The 24038-nt window shown below is 39.0% G+C and overlaps 1 protein-coding gene across 2 annotated transcripts in view; it reads left to right on the top strand.

Moving 5' to 3' along the window:
- Window positions 1-24038, top strand: part of EPB41L4A (erythrocyte membrane protein band 4.1 like 4A) — a 203272-nt gene that overhangs the window by 101142 nt on the left and 78092 nt on the right. For both annotated transcript variants that reach the window (XM_075181646.1, XM_075181638.1), the window contains 3 exons: window positions 400-497; window positions 7028-7148; window positions 22807-22894. In XM_075181646.1, the coding sequence (XP_075037747.1) occupies window positions 400-497; window positions 7028-7148; window positions 22807-22894 (307 nt within the window). The remainder of the gene's footprint in view (window positions 1-399; window positions 498-7027; window positions 7149-22806; window positions 22895-24038) is intronic.

The following is a 24038-nucleotide window of genomic DNA, read 5'->3' as shown; positions in this document are numbered from 1 at the left end:
AGATTGCACCTAGTAAGAGACATCTACTGTCATGCATGTATGTAAATGTGAAACATCAGGATAGATGTGGCACAGGCAATGTGTCATGTGACAAGTATTGGTTCACACTTTTTTCAGAAAGAAAAAAACCCACTCCATATGCACAGAGCCATTGTTTTATATCTGCCCTAAACTCTCCATTTCTCCTCAGGGTCTGGCTACAGAGGTCTGAAAAGTATGACTTGGAAAAGGGTTGTCAGAAATCCAGAATTCGCTTATCGCCAGTACATAAAGCTATGTCTAGTGTATACATCCCCTGCACACACATATATATGGAGACAGAGAGTTAGCCTGATGAAATTGATAATAAAACAAGTATGTTTGTCACAGTAACGTGTATGTGATCTGCTTTCTTTTCAGGTATCAGTTCTTTTTGCAGGTGAAACAGGATGTTCTGCAAGGCCGGCTGCCCTGTCCGTTTAACATCGCTGCTCAGCTGGGAGCCTATGCTGTACAGTGTAAGTCTGAATAATAAGATTAGTCTGACGTGCGCTATTGACATTCTGGCTGCCTAAAAAATGCAGTGAAAAATGTATAAACGTAGGTGTAGGAAGATTCTACCTCTAATAATGTCCAGGAAAATAATTCCTTGCAAGACGAATTATAACATTTTTATTGCATAAGTCTCAATGTAGCTTGGGTACATCAAATTACATGAAGGTATACGGCTCTCCTCGGACCAGTAAGAATTATTGTGAATGCAGCTTTTTATTGGCCGGACCCTTACATCCACTCTCTGCAGCCATTTTTAAATCGCCAAGCTTAAAGGCTCCACTAAGGGGGAAAGACTCTGTCAATGGAATCTGACAATGTAAGTGTGTATTTAAATGACGTTGTTTGGTTAAATCTTCCAAATTCTGTCCTCTTTCTCAAGTGTACTGTAAATTGAACTTTGAGAAGGGATGCAGCTTACTCTACAATGAGTTACTAAATGTAATTGAGAGACAACATTGTATCTAATGACATGTAACAAGATGTCTGATATTGCGTTACCTCCCCTAGATAAACAAGAAAACAAACAAAAGGAACATGACAAATTTATGACAAATGAAAATGATTGCAGGTAGTGGCAAATAAAATAAGAATTTTTATATTAAGTAACATCACAATTTAATCTAGTGAGCCAAATGGGTTGACTCATCTATGTACTTCCAGGCTTATTGCCGGTGATATGTGAACAAAATAATCTACATGATGATGGTCTTTGAGAAGTGTCAATTCATTTGAAATGTGCAGAGTATTTCAATGACAAATGATTTTACTCTGAATAACCCTTCATTCACTAAATATGCAAAACTGTTCCTCGAGAAACCGCAAAGCAAATACTAGCTTATCATGCAACTCCCTGGCCTGTTGTAGTCTCAATGTATAATGTGCGAACGTCACACTTTCAACCTAACTGAAAGTAAAGTAGTTGTACAATTTTATTACATCATTGTCACGAACACCCCAGCCTGTCTCAGATACAGCAATCTGAACAGCTGGTCGTGATTGCTGTTACCTTAGTTACTTAACAATGAATATACCTTTTCTGCCACCACAAAAGATTTATTACCACTTATTAATGTTTCACACTTAAATCACAAACACATGTAGCATGAGCCTCCCTGGGCTTCGTAAATTCACAAAGAATCACGGAGAAATACACTAGATTAAAATATGTTTAATCTGAAAAATATTTCCAAGGCTTTAATTTACAAAAAGGTAATAAACAGACATACAATAGATTGCACAAATAAGTTTTTAAAAAAAATAAAAGAGGAAGTAAAAACCAGTCCCTACTTACAAGTTCAGGAATTGGCGTGTCAGGAGTACAAATTGAGAAGAATGGCACATTTCAGTCATGATTGACCTCCTCAAAGAAATGAACACTGTACTACTGATACAAGGGAATTTTAAACCATTTATTGTTGGCTCTACACCTCCAACCTTAGGAATTTTATTTAGATGGATGCCCAAAATGACACAGGGCTTTCGAAGTAAATTATGGATGTCCTGAGACCTGGCATTTTCAGAGGACCCTAGTTCTCATCTCTGTTTGTTTGTTTTGGCCTGGCTAAGTCTAACTCCTCTGTATACTCAAACTACTCAGAGATCTTATCTGTCTCTGGGCCTGTCTACTTTCAAAAACCCATTGACACTTGCCTAGGTCAGACTCAGGTCAGTTAACAAAATACACTTTGAAAGGTTACATAAAATATTCACAGTGTTATACATAAATTCAACAGAAAATAACAATCAGTCATTAGATATACTATATTTCGTCACAATTATGTTTTATAAAAAAACATTAAATATGACGTAAACCTTATTAACAAGTTTAATAGTAATCACATTGGGCCTGATTCATTAAGGAAAGTAAGGCAAAAAATATGAGTAAGTTTTCTCCTGGACAAAACCATGTTATAATGCAAGAGGTGCAAATTAGTTTATTATTTTTCACATAAGTTAAATACTGGGTGTTTTTTCATGTAGAACACAAATACTTGATAGCTTTATTTGTACAATGAAATGTAAAGTTGATCTATGATATGTCCTACCCCAACTATAAATCTGCCATCACATTTTAAATTTGCCTCCCCTCCAATGCAGCATGGTTTTGCCAACGTGTAAAGTTACTCCTTTTTTTTTATTTACTTTCCTTGATGAATCAGGCCCATTGTGCTTGTGACGTCATATCTTGGGAAAATGTCTAGCAAGATTGCTTTGCTAGAGTTCTGTCTGCGTTAGAACCTGTTAATTTAGCTACTAAGAGCTGAGTTCCCCCTCAATGTGGGGAGGGCTGTCTATATGTCACTCACATTGATGCATTCATATTTGCAACAACATTTTGCATTTTACCATTTTTCCTCTTATGCATTGCTAGTTGTATGTAGGATGTGAGAAACTTATTAGTATTATTATCCTTTATTTACAGTATATAGATCCAAAATAATCCTCAGAGAATGTTATTCAGGCACATCAATCCCTGCTCCAATGGAGCTTACAATCTAAATTTCCTACACCAGACACACACACAGCATGTTGTTAACCTACATGTATGTCTTTTGTGGGAGGAACTTGAAGCACCCAGATGAAATCCACGCACATTGTTAAGCACAATAGTACCCCACAAATTACTTATACAGTGAATATTTTTCCAGATCATATTCTTAAGCTTTATAGATTTTTACCTGTGTCCTTCCACTGGCAGCAAATATATAGAAGACATTCAGCTGGCCTTCTGTCAGTAGAAAGATGTCCTCTGTCACTGGAGTTTTCGGGAGACTTTAGGGGGTTTTATGGAAAAGTAATTACACAAATTTTTTTTACTGCCATTATTTCATATTCTATAGACCCCAATTTAACTATATGTTGGGATAAGTGAACCACTATACAAAGTGTACACATTTATAACTGTAAAAGACTCCAATCATAATTCTTAATTTTCAAATGAATACAAATACAGTCTAATTGGTTAATAGCCAGAGCGGGTTTTGTTCTAGAACTGTAAATGTGCAGTTACCCATATGTGACCAATGATATTTGTGCTCTCATTGACTAGCTTGCAGTAGTTGATGGACCGGTTGCTATTAGTTATAGGAGACATGGATCGGTTGCTATGGGTTATAGGAGACATGGACCGGTTGCTATGGGTTATAGGAGACATGGATTGGTTGCTATGGATTACAGGAGACATGGATCGGTTGCAATGGGTTACAGGTGACATGGATCGGTTGCTATGGGTTACAGGAGACATGGATCGGTTGCTATGGATTATAGGAGACATGGATCAGTTGCTATGGATTACAGGAGACATGGATCGGTTGCTATGGATTACAGGAGACATGGATCGGTTGCTATGGACTACAGGAGACATGGATCGGTTGCTATGGGTTACAGGAGACATGGATCAGTTGCTATGGATTACAGGAGACATGGATCGGTTGCTATGGATTACAGGAGACATGGATCGGTTGCTATGGACTACAGGAGACATGGATCGGTTGCTATGGGTTACAGGAGACATACGCCTAGTAAATAGACAGCAATTTTTACATTCCACTGTTTGTCTCTCCTCCAACGCCCCTGGTGATGAGGAATTTATTTACCGTTTTGTTTGTTCTTGAAAGTGTATAATATACAGTCAACTAGTGACTTGCCGGATGGATGAAGGGAATTGAATTTGAGGAATTTCTATGAGGTTGCACTATCCTACATCAGATAACAAATACTGACAGATTCATATAGGCAAAAAAATTGGAAAATGCAGTGCAGATGAAAGAGCGCGGATCAAGTACATAGAAAAGAAAGCAAAGAAATACAGATAATCAGCTATTTTATGTGGAAGCGGATTGACCTTTTTTTTTAATCCTTATTGCCATGTTCTTTCCAATATAAAAAAAAAGCCTTTACTGCTTCAGCTTGAAAAGAACTATGCTTCAATAGAAGATGCAGCACTCGGAAAGTTCCTGTTTACTCCTTTGCTGAAAGGACTGCAGTATAATAACATTCTAAGTTTAACTCTTTTTAAGGGAAAAGCTTTTCTAGAAAATAAATGGAACTTTGAAGTTGTGTTTTTATCACCCACAAACAACCTGCATCTCTGCCAAACAAACGCTAAAATGTCACAGCATAAGATAGCAGATGTCTAGCCTGGGATATAAATAAATGAGGCACCTGAAGTTTCTTCTATTATTGTATATTTTATTGTGTTGTTTATTTATGTCGTTCCGGGAAGTAATGATAAGCACGAGTACTGTAAGTCCAAGCAGCCTAACATTTACAAAAGCATTGAAAAATGCTTACGTCTATCCTTCCTGCAAAATATGTTTTAGAAAGCAGAAAAGAAAGTTGCTCAATCAATTTATAGGTCAACAGCAGGTGCTTGAAAGGGTGGGGTTATCCTGAAACAGTTAATTATGTTTCATTGGAAGTGGTCATTAGTGATAGCACAAACTTGTTAAACATAATAATAATGGGCCTGATTCATGTGTCACATGTTCACTGTTTTTTCATGTAGCACACAAATATCAACTTTAAATTTCAGTGTACAAATAATCTATCAAGTATATGTGTGCTACATGAAAAAACAGGAAGTATTTAACTTATGTGCAAAACAGAACACTCATTTGCACCCCTTGCATTGTAACATGGTTTTGTCCAGGAGACTGAAATAAGAATCCTCTTCATTTAAGATCCTTAATGAATTAGGCCCAATGTTCTCAATGTGCAATACAAAGTGCCTTCATTTTACACAGCACGACTGTGCCTAGATGGTTCAACCAGCGCACAAGATGCCATCGCTAGCTAGAAGTGTGCCAATGTGTGCGGAGATGTGGAAAAGTTGAAGAGGCTCTCTGTGCAAAAGTGCAGGGCCCACCGCTGTACAAGCACCGCAACCATTCAATAGAACTTTTCTGTTTTCTCCTAAAGTACAGTTTGGCCTCGTTCATGACTTTAAATTGTATAGTGATGGGACACCAGGACGTATAGTGATGGGACACCAGGACGTATAGTGATGGGACACCAGGACGTATAGTGATGGGACACCAGGAAGTATAGTGATGGGACATCAGGACGTATAGTGATGGGACACCAGGACGTATAGTGATGGGACATCAGGACGTATAGTGATGGGACACCAGGACGTATAGTGATGGGACATCAGGACGTATAGTGATGGGACACCAGGACGTATAGTGATGGGACATCAGGACGTATAGTGATGGGACACCAGGACGTATAGTGATGGGACATCAGGACGTATAGTGATGGGACACCAGGACGTATAGTGATGGGACATCAGGACGTATAGTGATGGGACACCAGGACGTATAGTGATGGGACATCAGGACGTATAGTGATGGGACACCAGGACGTATAGTGATGGGACACCAGGACGTATAGTGATGGGACACCAGGACGTATAGTGATGGGACATCAGGACGTATAGTGATGGGACACCAGGACGCATAGTGATGGGACACCAGGACGCATAGTGATGGGACATCAGGACGCATAGTGATGGGACACCAGGACGCATAGTGATGGGACACCAGGACACATAGTGATGGGACATCAGGACGTATAGTGATGGGACACCAGGACGTATAGTGATGGGACATCAGGACGCATAGTGATGGGACACCAGGACGCATAGTGATGGGACACCAGGACGCATAGTGATGGGACATCAGGACGCATAGTGATGGGACACCAGGACGCATAGTGATGGGACACCAGGACGCATAGTGATAGGACATCAGGACGTATAGTGATAGGACATCGGAATGCTCGTTATCACATGCAGCACTTTTGTGCGTTTGAGGTTTGGTTTTACATTGGGCAAAGTATACCTAGAAATGTGCTTCTCCACAAAGTGCATCTGAAAAAGGCAAAAAGCGACCTGTTAAAAGTAAAAGATAAGACAGCTGACAGCTGGGGAAAAGCTCCAAAAATAAAAAAAAATCTATTCTCATCGGTGACCCAAATGAATGCACCCTCCCCACCTCGTACTCTCATTTCTATGAATCTTTCTCCACAAATTTAGACACATCACATCAGTGCACCTACTCCTTCACTCCGCCCAGCTCTGCCCATGGGGTGGGGCAATATTCAGCCTCTCTGTAGAGGCTGCCATATTGCTCTGTAAACTGTTGTTGCTTTGGAGGAAATGAAGGCGCATGAAAATAAGGCCCTTTATGTTTTTGTTTTCTTTTATTTTCATGTTGTACCAAACTGAAGAAACGCTTTTATAACAAATGTGCTTGTGACATAGGTTTGTAAAGTGCCCCAACCAGAAGTAAGGCCTACCTTATATAAAGTAGGGTAGTTAGCCAGATTTACTACAAGTCTGTAAGATAACTATGTGGTTACTTGTAGGAAAATGAGCCCAAATATACTGTATTTATCATAACGTTATAATACAAAGCAAAGTTATGTGACAGTGTTTTCCTAACAATAAGAAAGTTGAATAGTGGGTAATGTTATCCTCTGTCTGTTGCAGCGGAGCTCGGTGACTATGATCCATATAGAAACATGGCGGGTTATGTGTCGGAGTATCGGTTTGTGCCTGACCAGAAGGAAGACCTGGAAGAAGCCATTGAGCGGATACATAAAACATTAATGTAAGCATTACAACATTTGATTGTACAAAAAGCTTTTGCTGAGCAACATATTCCAGAGACCAAGTAGTTGAAATATTACAGCCAAAGTTTACAAAGGATAAACTCACAAGGATGGAAGTCTGACATTTGGCGTTCTATTAGAAGAAAATTATAGGTGAAAGTAAATAATTTATAGAGTGTTCATAAGCTTGTTTATAAACCATATTCTACATATGATACATATGTTCGACAGTTACATGATTCAACGTTTATTTGGTAGACACCATACTATAGTCAGGGTTAGATTGTCGACATTAATGACATTGACAGTTTTGTTAGGTCGACAGTTGGAGTCTTGTTCGTATTATTAGGTTGACAATTCAAATGTTAACAGTATTATTAGGTCAATATTTGAAATGTAGACATTATTATTAGGTCGACAGTTCAAATGTAGACAGTATTATTAGGTCGACAGTTCGAATGTAGACTGAATTATTAGGTTGACAGTTCAAATGTAGACAGTAATATTAGTTCAACAATAATATCCTTAACCCCGCCCTATCACTAACCCTCTCCCTAGCATTTTCCCTAGCCATATAATACTGTGTACATTCAAATTGTTGACCTAACCATACTGTCTACATTCTGAATGTCGACCAAATGAATGTCTAGCTGTCGACCACATACCTTCTTCTTCTAATCTATTCATTTACAAATATATTCAAACAACACTGGGCAATTATCTTTGCATTTTTCTCTTTATTTTTATTTAGTCCTCTTCTGTTTTCTGTTAGTCATTGGACTGTGCAGCATGGATATAAGTGTAACACTTCCCACTACACCAGAACACATCACTGCCTTGTTGATAGTGATCTCTATGTAACCTTGCCACCCTGACCTGGCTTTAACCTGCATAATGGCTCCCACAAAAAGGCTTTAGTGTTTTGGATTTATTGGGCTTTGCCAGGCATATGTATAAAACATGTTAATGTGTTGACACAAGTTTATTAGGAGTGAAGGTCATCACCCCCCTCAAGCTTGCTAGAAGCAGTGGATGAAAAGAGATATTGGGATTTGTGTTAGGTTGGAATTTATTATACATAGAAACATAGAAATCGAGGGCAGATAAGAACCACTTGGCCCATCTAGTTTGCCCTTTTTTTAACCTAAGGTAACCTCCAACCCTGTTTGATCCTTGGTTGTTTGTAAGGATATCCTAATGTGTCTGCCCCAAACATGTTTAAATTGGTCTATTGCATTAGCCTCTACCTTCTTTGATGGGAGGTAGTAGATATAATTCTGTGTTGCTTAAATTTTTCTTCACCTTCTAACAAGTCTCTGTAACAATCCACTATCAGAACAGAGTGTTTTGTATCCAGCACCACCTGTTTTATAGTTTGGCCACAATTTTGGATTTCAGTAAAACAAATGTGATATACACAATTTTGGAGAAATTCTTACACAAAACAGTACTTGAAGCTGCATTGGCAGATATTATTAATATGGTCCTTCCCCTCCGCTTGCATCCATCTTTTTTCCCAGGGCCTCACACACCTGACTAAAAACCAGTACTGTGTGATGCTGCTGAGGGCGGGTGTGAGCAGCTTGACCAATCAGAAGCTGCAGTTGAGGATATTGCAGCTTCTGATTAGTCCTCCTGCTCACATGCCATTTTAAAGTGGCAAAACAACTCTTATTTTGTTTGGTAAATTATTACATAGTGGAGACAGTCATTTTGAGGGCTGAACTAATGTAGATGGAAAAGCAACCTAGTAGTTCACAATAAAGCAATGACATCACTAGTTACCAGGAAAATGTTTGGCTGCAATAAAATGGTGGCCTGCATTGTAGGCATACTTGCCAACTCTCCTGGAGTGTCTGGGAGACTTCCGCATTTAGCATGAGTCTCACGGACTCCGGGGAGAATGTGGCAATCTCCCGGATTTTAGGTCCAAAACGCAGCGATTCAACAGGAATCACGCCGTTTGGCCCCGCCCCCGCTGTAAAATGACGCGTTTTGCATCATTACGTCATGAGGGAAGGGCCAAAATGACACATATTTTGGAGCCCCGCCCCCTGCATGCCCACCTTCCCCGACAGGCTCCCGGACCATACTTGCCATAAGTTGGCAAGTATGATTGTAGGTATCCAGCATACTATAGCCCCAGTTTTCCCCCATTGAAAATAATACTTTTTGCATGCCATAAAATAAAATTATTGGGTAAAAAACAAGTGGTTAATGTGTAGAATAAACTTGTAAAATGTTTGTTGTCCATTAGCTGTGTGTGTTTGTGTTAGTAAGCCTGGCTGAACACTGGTGTGGTGCTGACTTATCACTGCTATTGTTAGTCAGAAGGCGGACACAATATCTATTACTGCCTGTAGCTATGTGCTCACCTCAGATTCACCTCTTTCTTTGATGTCTGTTCACCTTGGGATAGAGCCTAGGATCACAGTTATCCTCCATATTTCAGCTCTTTTTACTGCTTTTCTTATTGTTGCTATTAACATTTTTACTCTGTTTTATATGATAAATCAGAACACGGTGTCAGTCAGATGGAATTAGTGCCTAAGGGTTTGTGAAACTTATTTCTTAGTCAATAACGTAATCCTTGTTTTGTATGGTCAAATTGCAGAATATAAATTTAGAAAGTTACCATGCGATAATGTAAAATAACGTAATGACTTGCAATCGCTTTCTAGCAGAAGTGACCCAGTCATTGCCCTGTATGAAAAAAAAAAGTTTGTAAAGTATATATTTGTTTGTTATATAAGGGAAACTGGTCCCTTCTGCAAATGATATGGATAGTGGATGTCACCAAGAAGTTACGTGACCATTATTTACTTATTATTTATTATCTTTTATTTGTATAACGCTAACATATTACACCGCGCTTTCTGGAGTCTCAGCCCCATTGGATTTTACAGATTAAAGTCCTGAGACACAAACAGACAGTTTTGTTAGAAGCCAATTAGCCTACCAGTGTGCATTTGGAGTGTTGGAGTGTTACAGTCATAGCCAAAAGTTTTGAGAATGACACAAATATTATTTTTCACAAAGTCTGCTGCCTCAGTTTTTATGATGGCAATTTGCATATACTCCAGAATGTCATGAGTGATCAGATGAATTGCAATTAAAGGCCCTCTTTGCCATGACAATGAACTTTATCCCAATAACAACGTTTCCACTGCATTTCATCCCTGCCACAAAAGGACCAGCTGACATTAGGTTAGTGATTCTCTTGTTAACACAGGTGAGAGTGTTGACGAGTACAAGGCTGGAGATCACTCTGTCATGCTGACTGAGTTAGAATAACAGACTGGAAGCTTTAAATGGAGAGTGGTGCTTGAAATTATTGTTCTTCCTCTGTTAACCATGGTTACCTGCAATGAAACACGTGCAGTTATCATTGTTTTGCACAAAAAGGGCTTCACAGGCAAGGATATTGCTGCTAGTAAAATTGCACCTAAATCAACCATTTATTGGATCATCAAGAGCTTCAAGGAGAGAGGTCCAATAGTTGTGAAGAAGGCTTCAGGGTGGCCAAGAACGTTCAGCAAGCGCCAGGACCATCTCCTAAAGTTGATTCAGCTGCGGGATCGTGGCACCACCAGTGGTTTGCTAAGTAATGGCAGCAGGCAGGTGTGAGTCCATCTGCATGCACAGTGAGGCAAAGACTTTTGGAGGATGGCCTGGTGTCAAGAAGGCCAGCAAAGAAGCCACTTCTCTCCAGGAAAAGATTCAGGTACAGACTGATATTCTGCAAAAGGTACAGGGATTGGACTCCTGAGGACTGGGGTGAAGTCATTTTCTCTGATGAATCCCCTTTCAGATTGTTTGGGGAATCTGGAAAAATGCTTCTCCAGAGAAGCAAAGGTGAGCGCTACCATCAGTCCTGTGTCATGCCAATAGTAAAGCATCCGGAGACCATTCATGTGTGGGGTTGCTTCTTAGCCAAGGGAGTGGGCTCACTCACAATTTTGCTTAAGAACACAGCCATGAATAAAGAATGGTACCAAAACATCCTCCAAAAGCAACTTCTCCCAACCATTCAAGAACAGTTTGGTGACGAACAATGTCTTTTCCAGCATGGTGGAACACCTTGCCATAATGCAATAGTGATAACTAAGTGGCTCAGGGATCAATACATCGAAATTTTGAGTCCATGGCCAGGAAACTCCCCAGACCTTAATTGGGAACTTGTTGTGAATCCTCAAAAACCCACAAATTCTGACAAACTCCAAGCATTGATTAGGCAAGAATGGCCGGTCATTGGTCAGTATGTGGCCCAGAAGTTGATTGACAGCAGCCTAGGGCAAATTGCAGAGGTCTTCAAAAAGAATGGTCAACACTGAAAATATTGTCTCTTTGCATAAACTTAATGTAATTGTCAATAGGAACCTTTGACACTTATGAAATGATTGCAATTTTACTTCAGTATACCATAGCAACATCTGACAAAAAAGTCTAAAAACACTGAAGCAGCAAACTGTGAAAACCAATACTTGCGTCATTCTCAAAACTTTTGGCCATAACTATATACATGTCACAGAAATCAGAGGAGAGTGGCAGCCTTGCCCGCTCTCCTGGAATTTCCAGGAGGCTCCAGAATTTTGGGGATTCCTCCCGGACTCCCAGAAAAGTAGGCAATCTCCCAGATCCATGTGGAGCGGTGCGTCATTCAGCCCTGCCCCCCGCTATTCAGTGCTGTGAATTTCGGCTATGGTGACATGATGACATCACCCCCCCCCCCCCCCCCTTGTCACATGATCTGTCCTTTGGGTTCTCCCTGAAGACTGGTAAAAAAAAGTTGTCAAGTATGGAGAATGGGAAGAGCCTGGAAGCTTTTTGTCATTTGGTTGATCCATCTAGCTTGCAGTATTATTGTATACTGACCGTACGGTTATCACAGCTCACAATAATCTATCTGTTCACCATGCAGTACACAGCCTGATGCCTCCTATGGTGAACTGCACTGAAAAGCCACTGTGTATATATATATTTGCTTAATTTAAAAGTACTGTACGGTACAACATAATGTGGAATATATTGTAGGGAAGTTTTTGTTTTAATCTATTGGGGTGTAATTTCTTTTTCGTATTTACCACCCTTAAAACATTGTCCTGTTCACTCATGACTTTGTTGTTAGCAGCAGTGAAATATCTGCTGTGCGAACAGTCGTGAAACAATCATACTACAATGTGACTGTTGTTATCTGCAGTGGGAATCCCTATCAGGTTCATCTGTGCATGTGCTTTCATCAGTAGTTCAACAAGTAGAGCTTTGTTTATACAATTGACACATTTCACTCTCACCAGTTGATTCTGCGGCTAATGACCTCATTTACACACTATTTTAATATGGCATAGCTGCATAAGTATGGCGTAACTTCCTTTCTGTGACTTAGAGGCTATGAAAATGATCCATTTTGCCACTTCTCTTGCATGAGATACCGTAAGTAAGATACATACCAGTGGACTGTGAACATTCTTGTAGAGATCTCTGTTTTGGTTATCACAGTTACACTGTAATTGGCCATAGCAGACTGTATCTCCTGTCGGAATGAGATTGCTTTACATGCCTTAAGAGAAACGATTGTATCATCTATAGAAAAGAGATATGAAAACGTAGTTTTATAGTAACATCGGTAAACTGAAAGTAGAGGTGGTAATAAAATGTTAATATTGAACTATTAACATCCAAATAGACATGAACTTTAATCTTTAAAGTAATTGGAATTAAAAACCATCCTGTCCTTGAGGACTTGCCTGCGATTCTGCAGAGACCACATCCCAAACATTGCAGTATCATGTGATAACCAGGGTCGTCTTCTCCCCTGGGCACGCTGGGCAGTTGCCCGGGGGCCTCACGAGCATAGGGGCCCCATAGGCAGGGCCCAAAAGAAAAAAAATCTATTCACCCATGTATCAAGGCACAGCTGTACAGCATATTTTTTTAATGTTTAAACACTGATTTTTGTTGCAGGTACCAATAAATATAAACTTAAGTTTATTGATAATTTAATTTCCTTTGAGTGGTGGTGTAGGTAGGGCCCCAGTGCACTGCTTTGCCCGGGGGCCCATAATGTTGTTAAGATGGCCCTGGTGATAACTCTTTATGACTTCATCTAATGATCATAGGAGAGTCGCTGGTCAGTAACTGAGGGTGAATCTCAGTGCAGGAACTAACATACATGGACAGTACAAGTAGGATGCTGGATTATGCAGAGAGATATTACGACTTATGGATATAGCAAAACCGCTATAGTAACCAAGGAAAGGAGTCACAGCCATAGAATGGAAAGAGGTATAAACCTCCTGACGTCACTCTTGTGGGAGGGCTTTCCACTATAAAGAGCCAATCAAGGCTGGCCATCGGCTGGCCTAGTTAAAGCTGCTGCTCTATATTTCATATGTCACTGAGCCTCTGAAATACTATTGATCAAGATAGTATCATATAGGAGACAACAGATGATAGGGTCTAGTTAGATCTCCACCTCTTAGTAATTGTTAGGAGGGCATTACTAGCTATATAACCTGCTGTATTGTCGAATTACGTTTATTAGACAGCAGGATCCTCTCCCACTGAATGAATGGGAGTAAGCAATATGTTTTTTATGGGATCATTTTCCCCTATATATTTCAATAGCATAAGTCCTCTTTATTGAACTGATGACTGATGATTAATGCAGAGTATCTCTAGGAATATGTGTGATTCTCAATTACCAAATTAAGAAAAGCTAAACCGTACTTTTTATATATTATCTGTTTATCAATATCCTCTGTATGACATCAATTGAAATGAGGCTTTAAATAAAAACGAAGACACAGGTGAATATGAAATAAAGAGGTGTAATGTAATTTGAATTTAGTGACATTTCAGCAATATTTTGACTATAACATTGAATTGGGCATATCTATATATACAATTTAGAGCAGCGACGTGGTTAGACAGTAAATTCCTGTCTATCTTAACAGTTTGTGGGCTAGATTTACTAAGCTGCGGGTTTGAAAAAGTGGGGACGTTGCCTATAGCAACCAATCAGATTCTACCTTCCATTTATTTAGTACCGTCTGCAAAATGACAGCTAGAATCTGATTGGTTGCTATAGGCAACATCCCCACTTTTTCAAACCCGCAGCTTAGTAAATCTAACCCTGTGTCTTTTTGGTAACCATTATTATACACTTTTTAACATTTCGCTATGAGTTTCTGCCTTTTGAAGATAAGAATCAATCCTAATAAATTAAATATTGAATTTTAATAAATTTCAATAAAGATTATGATTTTATATTGTCACACATTCCTTAGAGTGCCCCGCAATAACATATTCTTTGCTCTCTGTTCACAATTTGAACAACCATAGAAGAGTCAGTCAGACCAGGGTCAGGAGCCCAGAGCAGCAGTAATATATCTAAGGGTCATAAAAAACAGCCACGGGTCAATACCAGGATCAGACATAAATAAACAGGACACAAATATAACAAAGGATATCAGTTGTGGCTGAGATGGGGAAGTGTCACACATACCACTGCTATAGAACGTTCTCAGTGAGAGCAGTCTTATGGGCCCATAGCAGCAGCCTTTCCCCTCAGGACTGCACTTAGGTACTCAGATTTCCCGGAGGACTTGGAATATCATGTGGAACATGGAAATTACAATTGGACAAAGTAAGGGTGACAAGAACAAGAGAAACAAAAGAAGGTAGCAACAAAATCAGAACAAGATAGACACAATATGACAGGTAAAACAAGATACCTACAAGGTACAAGGCCACAGGCTAAGACAAAGACAGAGACTGAAAGTAAGACACTGCACATTCACATCCGCGGCCACAAAGCAGGACTGGACAGTGTACTAACGTATATACTCCTGGAGGTTTCTGGGAACTCACTACAGCTGGGCTCATTAGAGAGGAGAAGACAGACATAGAATAGAGAGACATTGCACAGAACAATAGACTAAGGAAAGAAATATACCACAACACCCGATCCAATAGCTCACAGGCTATAGGACAGACAACGAAGTGCAGAGGTCCTCGGTTCAAAACCCTGCAGGATCTGACTCTCAGCTATGCCGGGATGCTTAAAGCCCCAATATTCTTTGCTATTTAACATATGATAAAATTCATATTAATCTTCAATAATTCACCTGAGGCCCATTTAAGATATTGATTTTAACTAGATGTGAATTGGTTTCTTATGGGTGAATAATGGATACTATGCTGTAAAAATACAGATATTCTAAAAGTATGCAAATTTGACTATAGGCAGGATAAAAAACCCAAAATTAAACCCCCCCAGCTAAATAGGCACATTAACATTTGGTGCCGATTCTCTGGAACCTTAGTGCATAGGTCCAGCACGTGTCAGGCGATTTTCAGATTCAACTCTAGTACACTTTGTTGCTCAGGTATTTTGACATGATTAGCAGTACCTCCGGCAGTGCAGGGTCTGTATACTAATGACTAGCTGCTTCCTCTTACCTTCTCATGGAAAGTACTTTACTTTACACAGGACGCAAGATTCCAGATCTGCCCTGTATCATTCAGAGTCGCAGCATTGGGAGAATAGACTTCAGTCTTTAACACCGAAAGGCTACAATCTCCTTTAAGCAGGACAATGTTATAGTATATTATATGTGGGCTTCTTTTTAGGGAAAAACACAATTTCTAAAGAAATAATTTGTAATTCTGTCACTCTGTGCTTGTTTAGTGGTAAGGGACATAACGGTGCCCTTGTATTATTGCTGCATGCGCAGAAACTGTGGATGGGAGCCATTAGTCCTATCAGTGACAATTCCAGAGGTTAGGACGAGGACAAAGCATTATCATTTATTTATATAGCGCCACTAATTCCGCAGCGCTGTGCAGAGAACTCACTCACATCAGTCCCTGCCGCATTAGGGCTTACAGTCTAATTTCCCTAACACACACACACAGACAGAGACTAGGGTCAAGTTTGTTAGCAGCCAATTAACCTACAAGTATGTTTTTGGAGTGTGGGAGGAAACCGGAGCACCCGGAGGAAACCCACGCAAACACGGAGAGAACATACAAACTCCACACAGATAAGGTCATGGTCAGGAATTGAACTCATAACCCCAGTGCTGTGAGGCAGAAGTGCTAACCACTAATCCACCATGTTATTCATAAAGCATGAAAATATAGTTTAATTTGTGTGACCAAAAATAGTATTTTGGCTTATTTAATAGAATGATGGTATGTGTACTAATTTACTGTAACTCATAGGAACCATTAAAGAATATGTCTGTTATTTTTTTTCTAGTGTAATTTGTAAAATCAAATCCCATATTTGGTGATTCCAGCACTGCATGGAAGTTATTTGACAGGTTTGTAGACCCATATTTCTATGGTGCAAAAAACCTTTCAGCGCTGGGTATGAAAAATGGCACAAGGCAATTGGTTACAAAGGTTCTGCACTCCCCAAACACAAAAACTTAGAAATAACAAATAATGCAACCGCACACTCTATGCGCCTAAATTTCAAAGAAACTTGTGGATATTTGATTATATAAAGGTATTAAACATTTATTAAAAATCATATACAATAAAAAATCTCATGAACTCTACATTAAAACATCAGCATATATAATTTTTTTTTTCAAGTTGATATTATTGTATGTTTATATAATCACAAATAGTTAATGCTCTGAATTTTTTTGCATATTATGGTGATTTTTATATATCATACTTGCCAACTTATGGCAAGGAGCTGCCGAGGAAAGGTAGGCGTGCAGGGGGCGGGGCTCCGACAATTGCATCATTTTGGCCCTGCCCCCGGTGTAAAATGCCGCGTTTGCATCATTCCGTCACGGGACTAAAGGCAGCAATTCCCGGTGAATTGCGGCATTTTGGACCTAATTCTGCCCAGGTGGGCAGATGCGGGAGATTGCCATACTCTCCCGGGAGTCCGTGAGACTCATCCGAAATGCGGGAGTCTCCCGGATATTCCGGGAGAGTTGGCAAGTATGTTATATATGCTGATGTTTTAATGTAGAGTTCATGAGATTTTTTATTGTATATGATTTTTAATAAATGTATATAATCAAATATCCACAAGTTTCCCATAGATTATCCCATAGATTGTAAGCTTGCGAGCAGGGCCTTCTCACCTCTTTGTCTGTTTTACCCAGTTTGTTTATTAGTTTACTATGTTTGTCCCCAATTGTAAAGCGCTACGGAATATGTTGGCGCTATATAAATAAATGGTGATGATGATATCCACAAGTTTCTTTGAAATTTAGTGGCACAGAGTGCGCGGTTACATTATTTGTTAAATTATTATTAAAATGATGTATGATATATTGTAGCGCTAATGAGCTCTCACACACAGCACATGCTAGTATAATACAGAGACTCCTTTACAGTGTGGGCCTGTAGATCCGTGAAATCATTTTCATGCAGGCACCTAAGCGATATGCAGTGTCTGTACATGGCAGGGTCTGTAATTAATAGCCAGGTAGGTATAAAAGAAGAAGAATATTTCTTAGAAAGGTATTGGGGTTGAGGAGAGGGGAACACCTCTAATCACATGTTCCAGGGGCAAACGCAGGATTTGTAGAGGGGGGTTTCCACACCACGCTGTCAGTGAGCGTGACAACATGCATGGAGGCGTAGCTATAATTTTAGACAGTGCTTGGCTGCTCTCCAACTGTTCCTATTCCCATAATATACATGGGCAATGCTGTGTGCACTACTGTTAGGTGCATGCAGCTCTCCTTTTTCAAGCAGAGCTGTGTGAAGCAGGGGCAGGGTCCAGCCACCTCAATTATACAGTGCCCCAGGCTTGGAGGGGGTTTCCAGGAACTAGGAACCCCCCCCCCCCTCGGTTTGCCTATGTGTTCAATTTAATTTTCTGACTTACAGTATGCATGTGTGTTTCTTGTCTCTCAAACATATGTCATCCACAGATTACAATACATTTCCATTTCATTTGCCAATATGTCCAGTCAGCATGTGCTATATTTGAAGCATGATAGGTGCATTGTAGAAGGGAATGGGTTCTTATAAAGACTTGTTTGGTAACATCCACACGCTGCTGCACATTGTCCGTTCAGCTGTAGAATTGAAATTCAGATAGAATAATATATAGTTTAGTCTTCCCCTCTACTTGTCTATAATAGAGAAAAAAGAGGTCATTATTTTCATTAAAATGTGCTTAGAATTCTCATGGTAAACGGCTAAATAATACAAATAAAATGTTAAGTAAAAACAAAACGTATTTTCTTCACTGGTTGTATTTTATTTAATTGTGCAGACACGTAGCTTTATATATTTTTCATACAGCTCTTTCCCCCAAGGTATAGATTATTTATTGTGTATGCATGATTCTGTCAGTTGTAAATTCATAAATTCATGAGTTTATTTAAGTTTAAGAAACAAAACAGCTTTTACATTTGATTCTCATTCATGTCACTGTCTTTTTCTTCTTTATTGCTTTTATTCCTGAGTAATCTTTTGTTGCGTATTCATGTCAGGAAATAAACTACGGTGCATTAATGCAGCATAAGAGTACAAGAATACATTTCTATATTATTAAACAACATTTTCTATAACAAAACACATCAGACTTTTTCTGGGAAAGTATTTTAATTGGTGAGAAACTGATGTGTGTTTGCAAACTGATAAACTTAATATTTTCATTTATAAATGATGACTGTCAAGCCTATCTTGTCTTCCCACTACAGAATTGTTTAAAAGTAACTGGTTTTGTTGTACTTCATCATAAACAGCAATGACGCATACTACAGATTATGCAGTAGTTACAAGGATTCTCTTGCTCAAATGGCAAAGAATGCCCATATAAACTAGCACTTATTCTTTTTAAAGTCACACTGATCCATTTTTGATTTTTTTTTTTTCCCATATGGCTTGTCTAATGGACTCATAAAGAAAAGATGTATGTATGATGGTAAGATCTACTCCCAGGGGGTAAATGTATCAAGCTGAGAGTTTTCTGGCGGGTTTGAAAAACCAATCAGATTCTAGCTATCATTTATTTAGTACATTCTACAAAATGATAGCTAGAATCTGATTGGTTGCTATAGGCAACATCTCAATTTTTGAAACCCGCCAGAAAACTCTCGGCTTGATACATTTACCCTCTGGTCTCTTGATACATTCTACTACAGATAACCAGAAACGTTGAACCCTAGGGCATTCCCAGAGCATGTGCCAAAGGGAACCCAACATATTCCCACAAACTTAATGTTTTACCTAAACACAGATGAAAGGTAAAAGGTAGAATTGGATGATAATATTATGGATTAAATAGAATGTTGTTTCTTTGTAGCTCCCGTTGTTTAAGATAATTGCCTCCCTGTTTGTGATCACTATCTGTCTGTAACTCAATAGTAGAGTTGTCAGTTGGACAATCACAGTGTTCTGATGATTGTGATAACGTGTGTACTTGACGTGACCTGTGACCTGACACTGCTCATTTAAATGATAAATGTATCTAGCAGTGTGCTAGTTGTCCTTTCTTCCTTCAGGGCCTACCTCATATGCCATACCAGGCAATTATAATAATTAAGCATTCTGTCTCTTTACATCTCACCCGAGTGTAAATGTATGGCCTTGGAAGAGAGTAGGGATCATCGATAAAAGAAATTCATAAGATAGTGTGTCCACAACAGAAACTCTGTAATAGAATTATAATACTGTACTCAACCTCAGACGAATGTGTTTTTACATTGGTGAGTTTTGAATTTGATTCCAACTATGTTTTAACTTCTGATAGGGTAACTCATTCTAAACTGAAAGTTCCGTTAGGGTTAGGATGAGTAAGTGAGACAATAATAGTGGATATTTCTTACCTGTGGTCCAGTGTGACTCTCCAATTTCTCAGGTCCAACTATATGTGTACAGGTACTCATACAAGAAGTGATCCGATGAATTTAAATCAAATGATGTAATAACAATCTTTTAATTGAGCAATTTATACATATAAGAAATTATCTAAAAAAGAGATCACTTCGTTATGATCATTCAGTTTGCCGACATACAAAGCAATACACTTGCATTCAAGTACTGGGCAATCAAAATTTGCAACTTTGTATTATAATTTTTCTGATAATCACACAGCACCGTAACTGTCCACCGATGACCTTCTCACTCCTAAGGAGGACCTACCTCAGACATTGACGTGTTGTCCATGCTTCCTGTTTGAGACAGGCAAGTGGCAGAAGAAATAGACCGTTACAGACTTTAGTAATGATCTGGAAGAACGCTGGACCCAGTATTCAATATTTTTGTGTAACTTGAGCCTCATACCCGCTGGTATTAAATAACGTGTTTACCAATGTTTTTAGCGCTAATACAATACATATAATTGGGTCTGACAAAGGAGCCCATTGTTTCCAATATCAGAACACCCAATCATGTTTGCATTCGAGTGTGTTGTGTTAAAGTTTTCCAACCTCTTCTTGCTCCATTTAATGCATTTTATGCAAGTTAAATGCTTTGAGGTCAATTATAATATAATAGGACTCTGTTAGGCTCCAAGAGCTGGGTGGCAAGTAAAAACAGCCACCTGTGGGCCTGTGTCATTAAGGAGAGCAAAGCATAAAAAAGAAGTTACTTTGCACCTGGGCAAAACCATGTTGCATTGGATGGGGAGGTAAATTTAAAATGTGGGGATAGATTTATAGTTGGGATAGGACATATCCTAGATCAACTTTAAATTTCAGTGTAAAAATAAAGGTATCAAGTATTTGTGTGCTAGATGAAAAAATAGCCAATATTAAACTTATTCTCAAAATAATAAACTAATTTGCACCCCTTGCATTGTGACATGGTTTGTCCCGAAGAACATTTACTCCTTTTTTTGCCTTACTTTCCTTAATGACTCAGGCCCTGTATGTGAACGTATTGAGGCAGACTGAGGCAGTTGTATCAGCATTAACGATTGATGGGGAGCAAAATGTTTTCTCTGTTTAGTCTTAGTTTAGTCTGTATATTTATACTTTATTGAAAGATCTGATATGTTTAAAGTGTCAGCATTTGTCATTTAGTGGCAGCACGGTGGCTAAGTAGTTAACACTTCTGCCTCACAGCACTGGGGTCATGAGTTAAATTCCCGACCATGGCCTTATCTGTGTGGAGTTTGTATGTTCTCCCTGTGTTTGCGTGGGTTTCCTTCGGGTGCTCCGGTTTCCTCCCACACTCCAAAAACATACTGGTAGGTTAATTGGCTGCTATCAAAATTGACCCTAGTCTCTCTGTCTGTGTATGTTAGGGCATTTAGATTGTAAGCTCCAATGGGGCAGGGACTGATGTGAATGAGTTGTGGAATCAGTGGCGCTATATAAATAAATGGTGATTATGATGATGAACATTTAGGGCCTGATTCATTAAGGATCTTAACTTAAGAAACTTCTTATTTCAGTCTCCTGGAGGAAACCATGTACAATGCAAGGGGTGCAAATTAGAATTCTGTTTTGCACATAAGTTAAATGCTGACTGTTTTTTCATGTAGCACACAAATACTTGGTAGCTTATTTGTACACTGAAATCTAAAGTTGATATTTGTGTGCTACATGAAAAAACAGTCAGTATTTAACCTATGTGCAAAACAGAATACTAATTTGCACCCCTTGCATTGTAACATGGTTTTGTCCAGGAGACTGAAATAAGAAGTTTCTTAAGTTAAGATCCTTAATGAATCAGGCCCAGTGTGTATTCTATATACAGTACACATGAAGGTCTTATCTCTTCAGGTATCTTTTTTTAAGGCACAGAGTTTTCTCAAGCGTACCCCCTACATGTTTCAGCATTTTATTCTTCTATTACTGCAGTTTGCTAGTGCTCACGATACAAGAGGAAAATGCCCAATAGCCTAATACTAATGTTTATGTCTGTTTGACTAATTAATGAGAATGTGACCATTTTCAGATACTACACCTGGAAGCTGATTAGCTGACGCAGATCCTTGATCTTGCACTGCTGCACAGACCATCAGTGATGATAAGGACATCGTTTAGCATAGATAATGATTTTATGACACAAAAGATCTCTCCAGTATACTGACTGCACATCAATGGACTAGAAGTAAATGGAGGTGTTCAGGGCAATCTTTGTGTGATCTTTTTGTACTGAATTGAAATATTGTTATAGAAAGTACTTCTAGGTTGAAGAACCCTTTGTTTTCCAGGGTAATCCATTAGGTGATACATAAACAGGCTGCAGTGAACAATGATGGATATTGATTGGCAGAAAAAAATGTCATTGTGGGCTCTTTTCTGCTACTGTTAAATGCATAGCTTCAAAGCACATGTAACGAATGCAGATGGAAGCAAAACACTTTGTGTGAAATTAATATACAGTTCATTAGCGCCTATTTATTCAGGTAGAAAACCCATAGTTACTTGACAAAGGAATGTTAGAGGAATAAAGTTCATAAATCTGGTTGTTATGCATTTCCATCCATGACAATGCAGCACGTTCTTCATGGGAAGGGTCACATATATGATATAAATAGTTATTTGCTGGTCGTACCCTATAGAACAAGGAAGTCATTTGAGTTTCCCAGTAAAGATGGGGCCACCACACGCCTTAAACATGGGACTTCAGCTTTATTTAAAGGATATTGTTCTTATTAATGGGCTTGTTCAAAGCAATAAAGTTATGTGATCACTTTTTTGTATTTGTGTTTTTCAGGGGGCAGGTCCCTTCCGTAGCTGAATCAAATTATTTGGGAGTTGCCAAATCCCTTGAAATGTATGGAGTTGACCTTCATCCTGTCTACGTAAGTCCAAAGTGAAGTAATATGCGACACACAATGGGTCTTGCTCATTGAGGCACGCAAAATGAACGTAATGTGCGTTTTTTGTTTGCAAACGGCCGTGAAACACGTATAAGAACATCCGTATTCCACAAGGAGCGGATGTGAAGATACGTGTGGTGATGAATACATGTGTAGGTCTGCTCTGCTCTACTAGACAGAACTGCAGGTCCAATATATATGTGGACTATAAGCTCACAAAAAACGCACAGAAAAAGAAACCTACCTATTCAATTAATCACCTGTTAATAATATAAATAATATAAACACTAAAAAAAAAGTTGTTTTGTTTTCCCACGAAAAACATTTTTTAGGATGTGATTAAGGTCTACTGTACATAAAATACATTTGTACAGTTGCTCCTGATTGCATACACCTGTTACAGCATACACAGCCGTCATCATTAGTAATCGGCACTTAGACTAGACCTGTTCCTGGAGCAAGAGATTCGGCTGAAAAGCAAGTACTTTAGAGATGCCCAGTGCTTAACTCTGAAGCTGCTGTGTGTGCTCGAGCTTGACACGCCCTTACTGTACCTTGTCTACAGGTATATGCACCTTCCCACCCTGTTCCTTCCCTGAATTCGTAAGCTGTCATAAGTGTCTTTTGGGCTCGAAGATTAATTGGAAATTGTTGCGTTCGTTGGCGTATGGTCCGGTTGTGGGCATGCGCAGAGTAATTATTTGTATTATATGCAACAAAAACAACAGTAAGAAGAAGGGAGCAACTCAGACAACATTTAGAAAGAAGCAGAGAACATAGATTGTTCTTATACACTTAATTGTGGACATTTGTAAAACTGGTGCACAGGAAGAGGTCTAACCAATCAGATTGTCACTGTCATTTTTCTAGTCAGAAAAAGATAGCAATATCTGATTGGTTGTTACAGCACCTTTCCCTCTGCAGCAGGTTTCCTATATTCCCCTGATATATTGTGTTTGTGTGATAGAGAAGCTCCACTGCAGCAGGGACTTATGTCCATGATTAAACAATCTGTGTAAAGCACTGCATAATATATTATATAAATAATGGCTGATAAACAATAAGTAATTAAGACTTTGGGTTTGCAGTTAACCTCACATGAGACTGAGAAAGGATTACAAAGCCA

The sequence above is a fragment of the Mixophyes fleayi genome, chromosome 1 (assembly GCF_038048845.1).
Source record: "Mixophyes fleayi isolate aMixFle1 chromosome 1, aMixFle1.hap1, whole genome shotgun sequence".
Classification (NCBI taxonomy): Eukaryota; Metazoa; Chordata; class Amphibia; order Anura; family Limnodynastidae; genus Mixophyes; species Mixophyes fleayi.
Note: the sequence above shows the minus strand (reverse complement) of the source record. Positions and strands in the feature narration are given on the sequence as shown.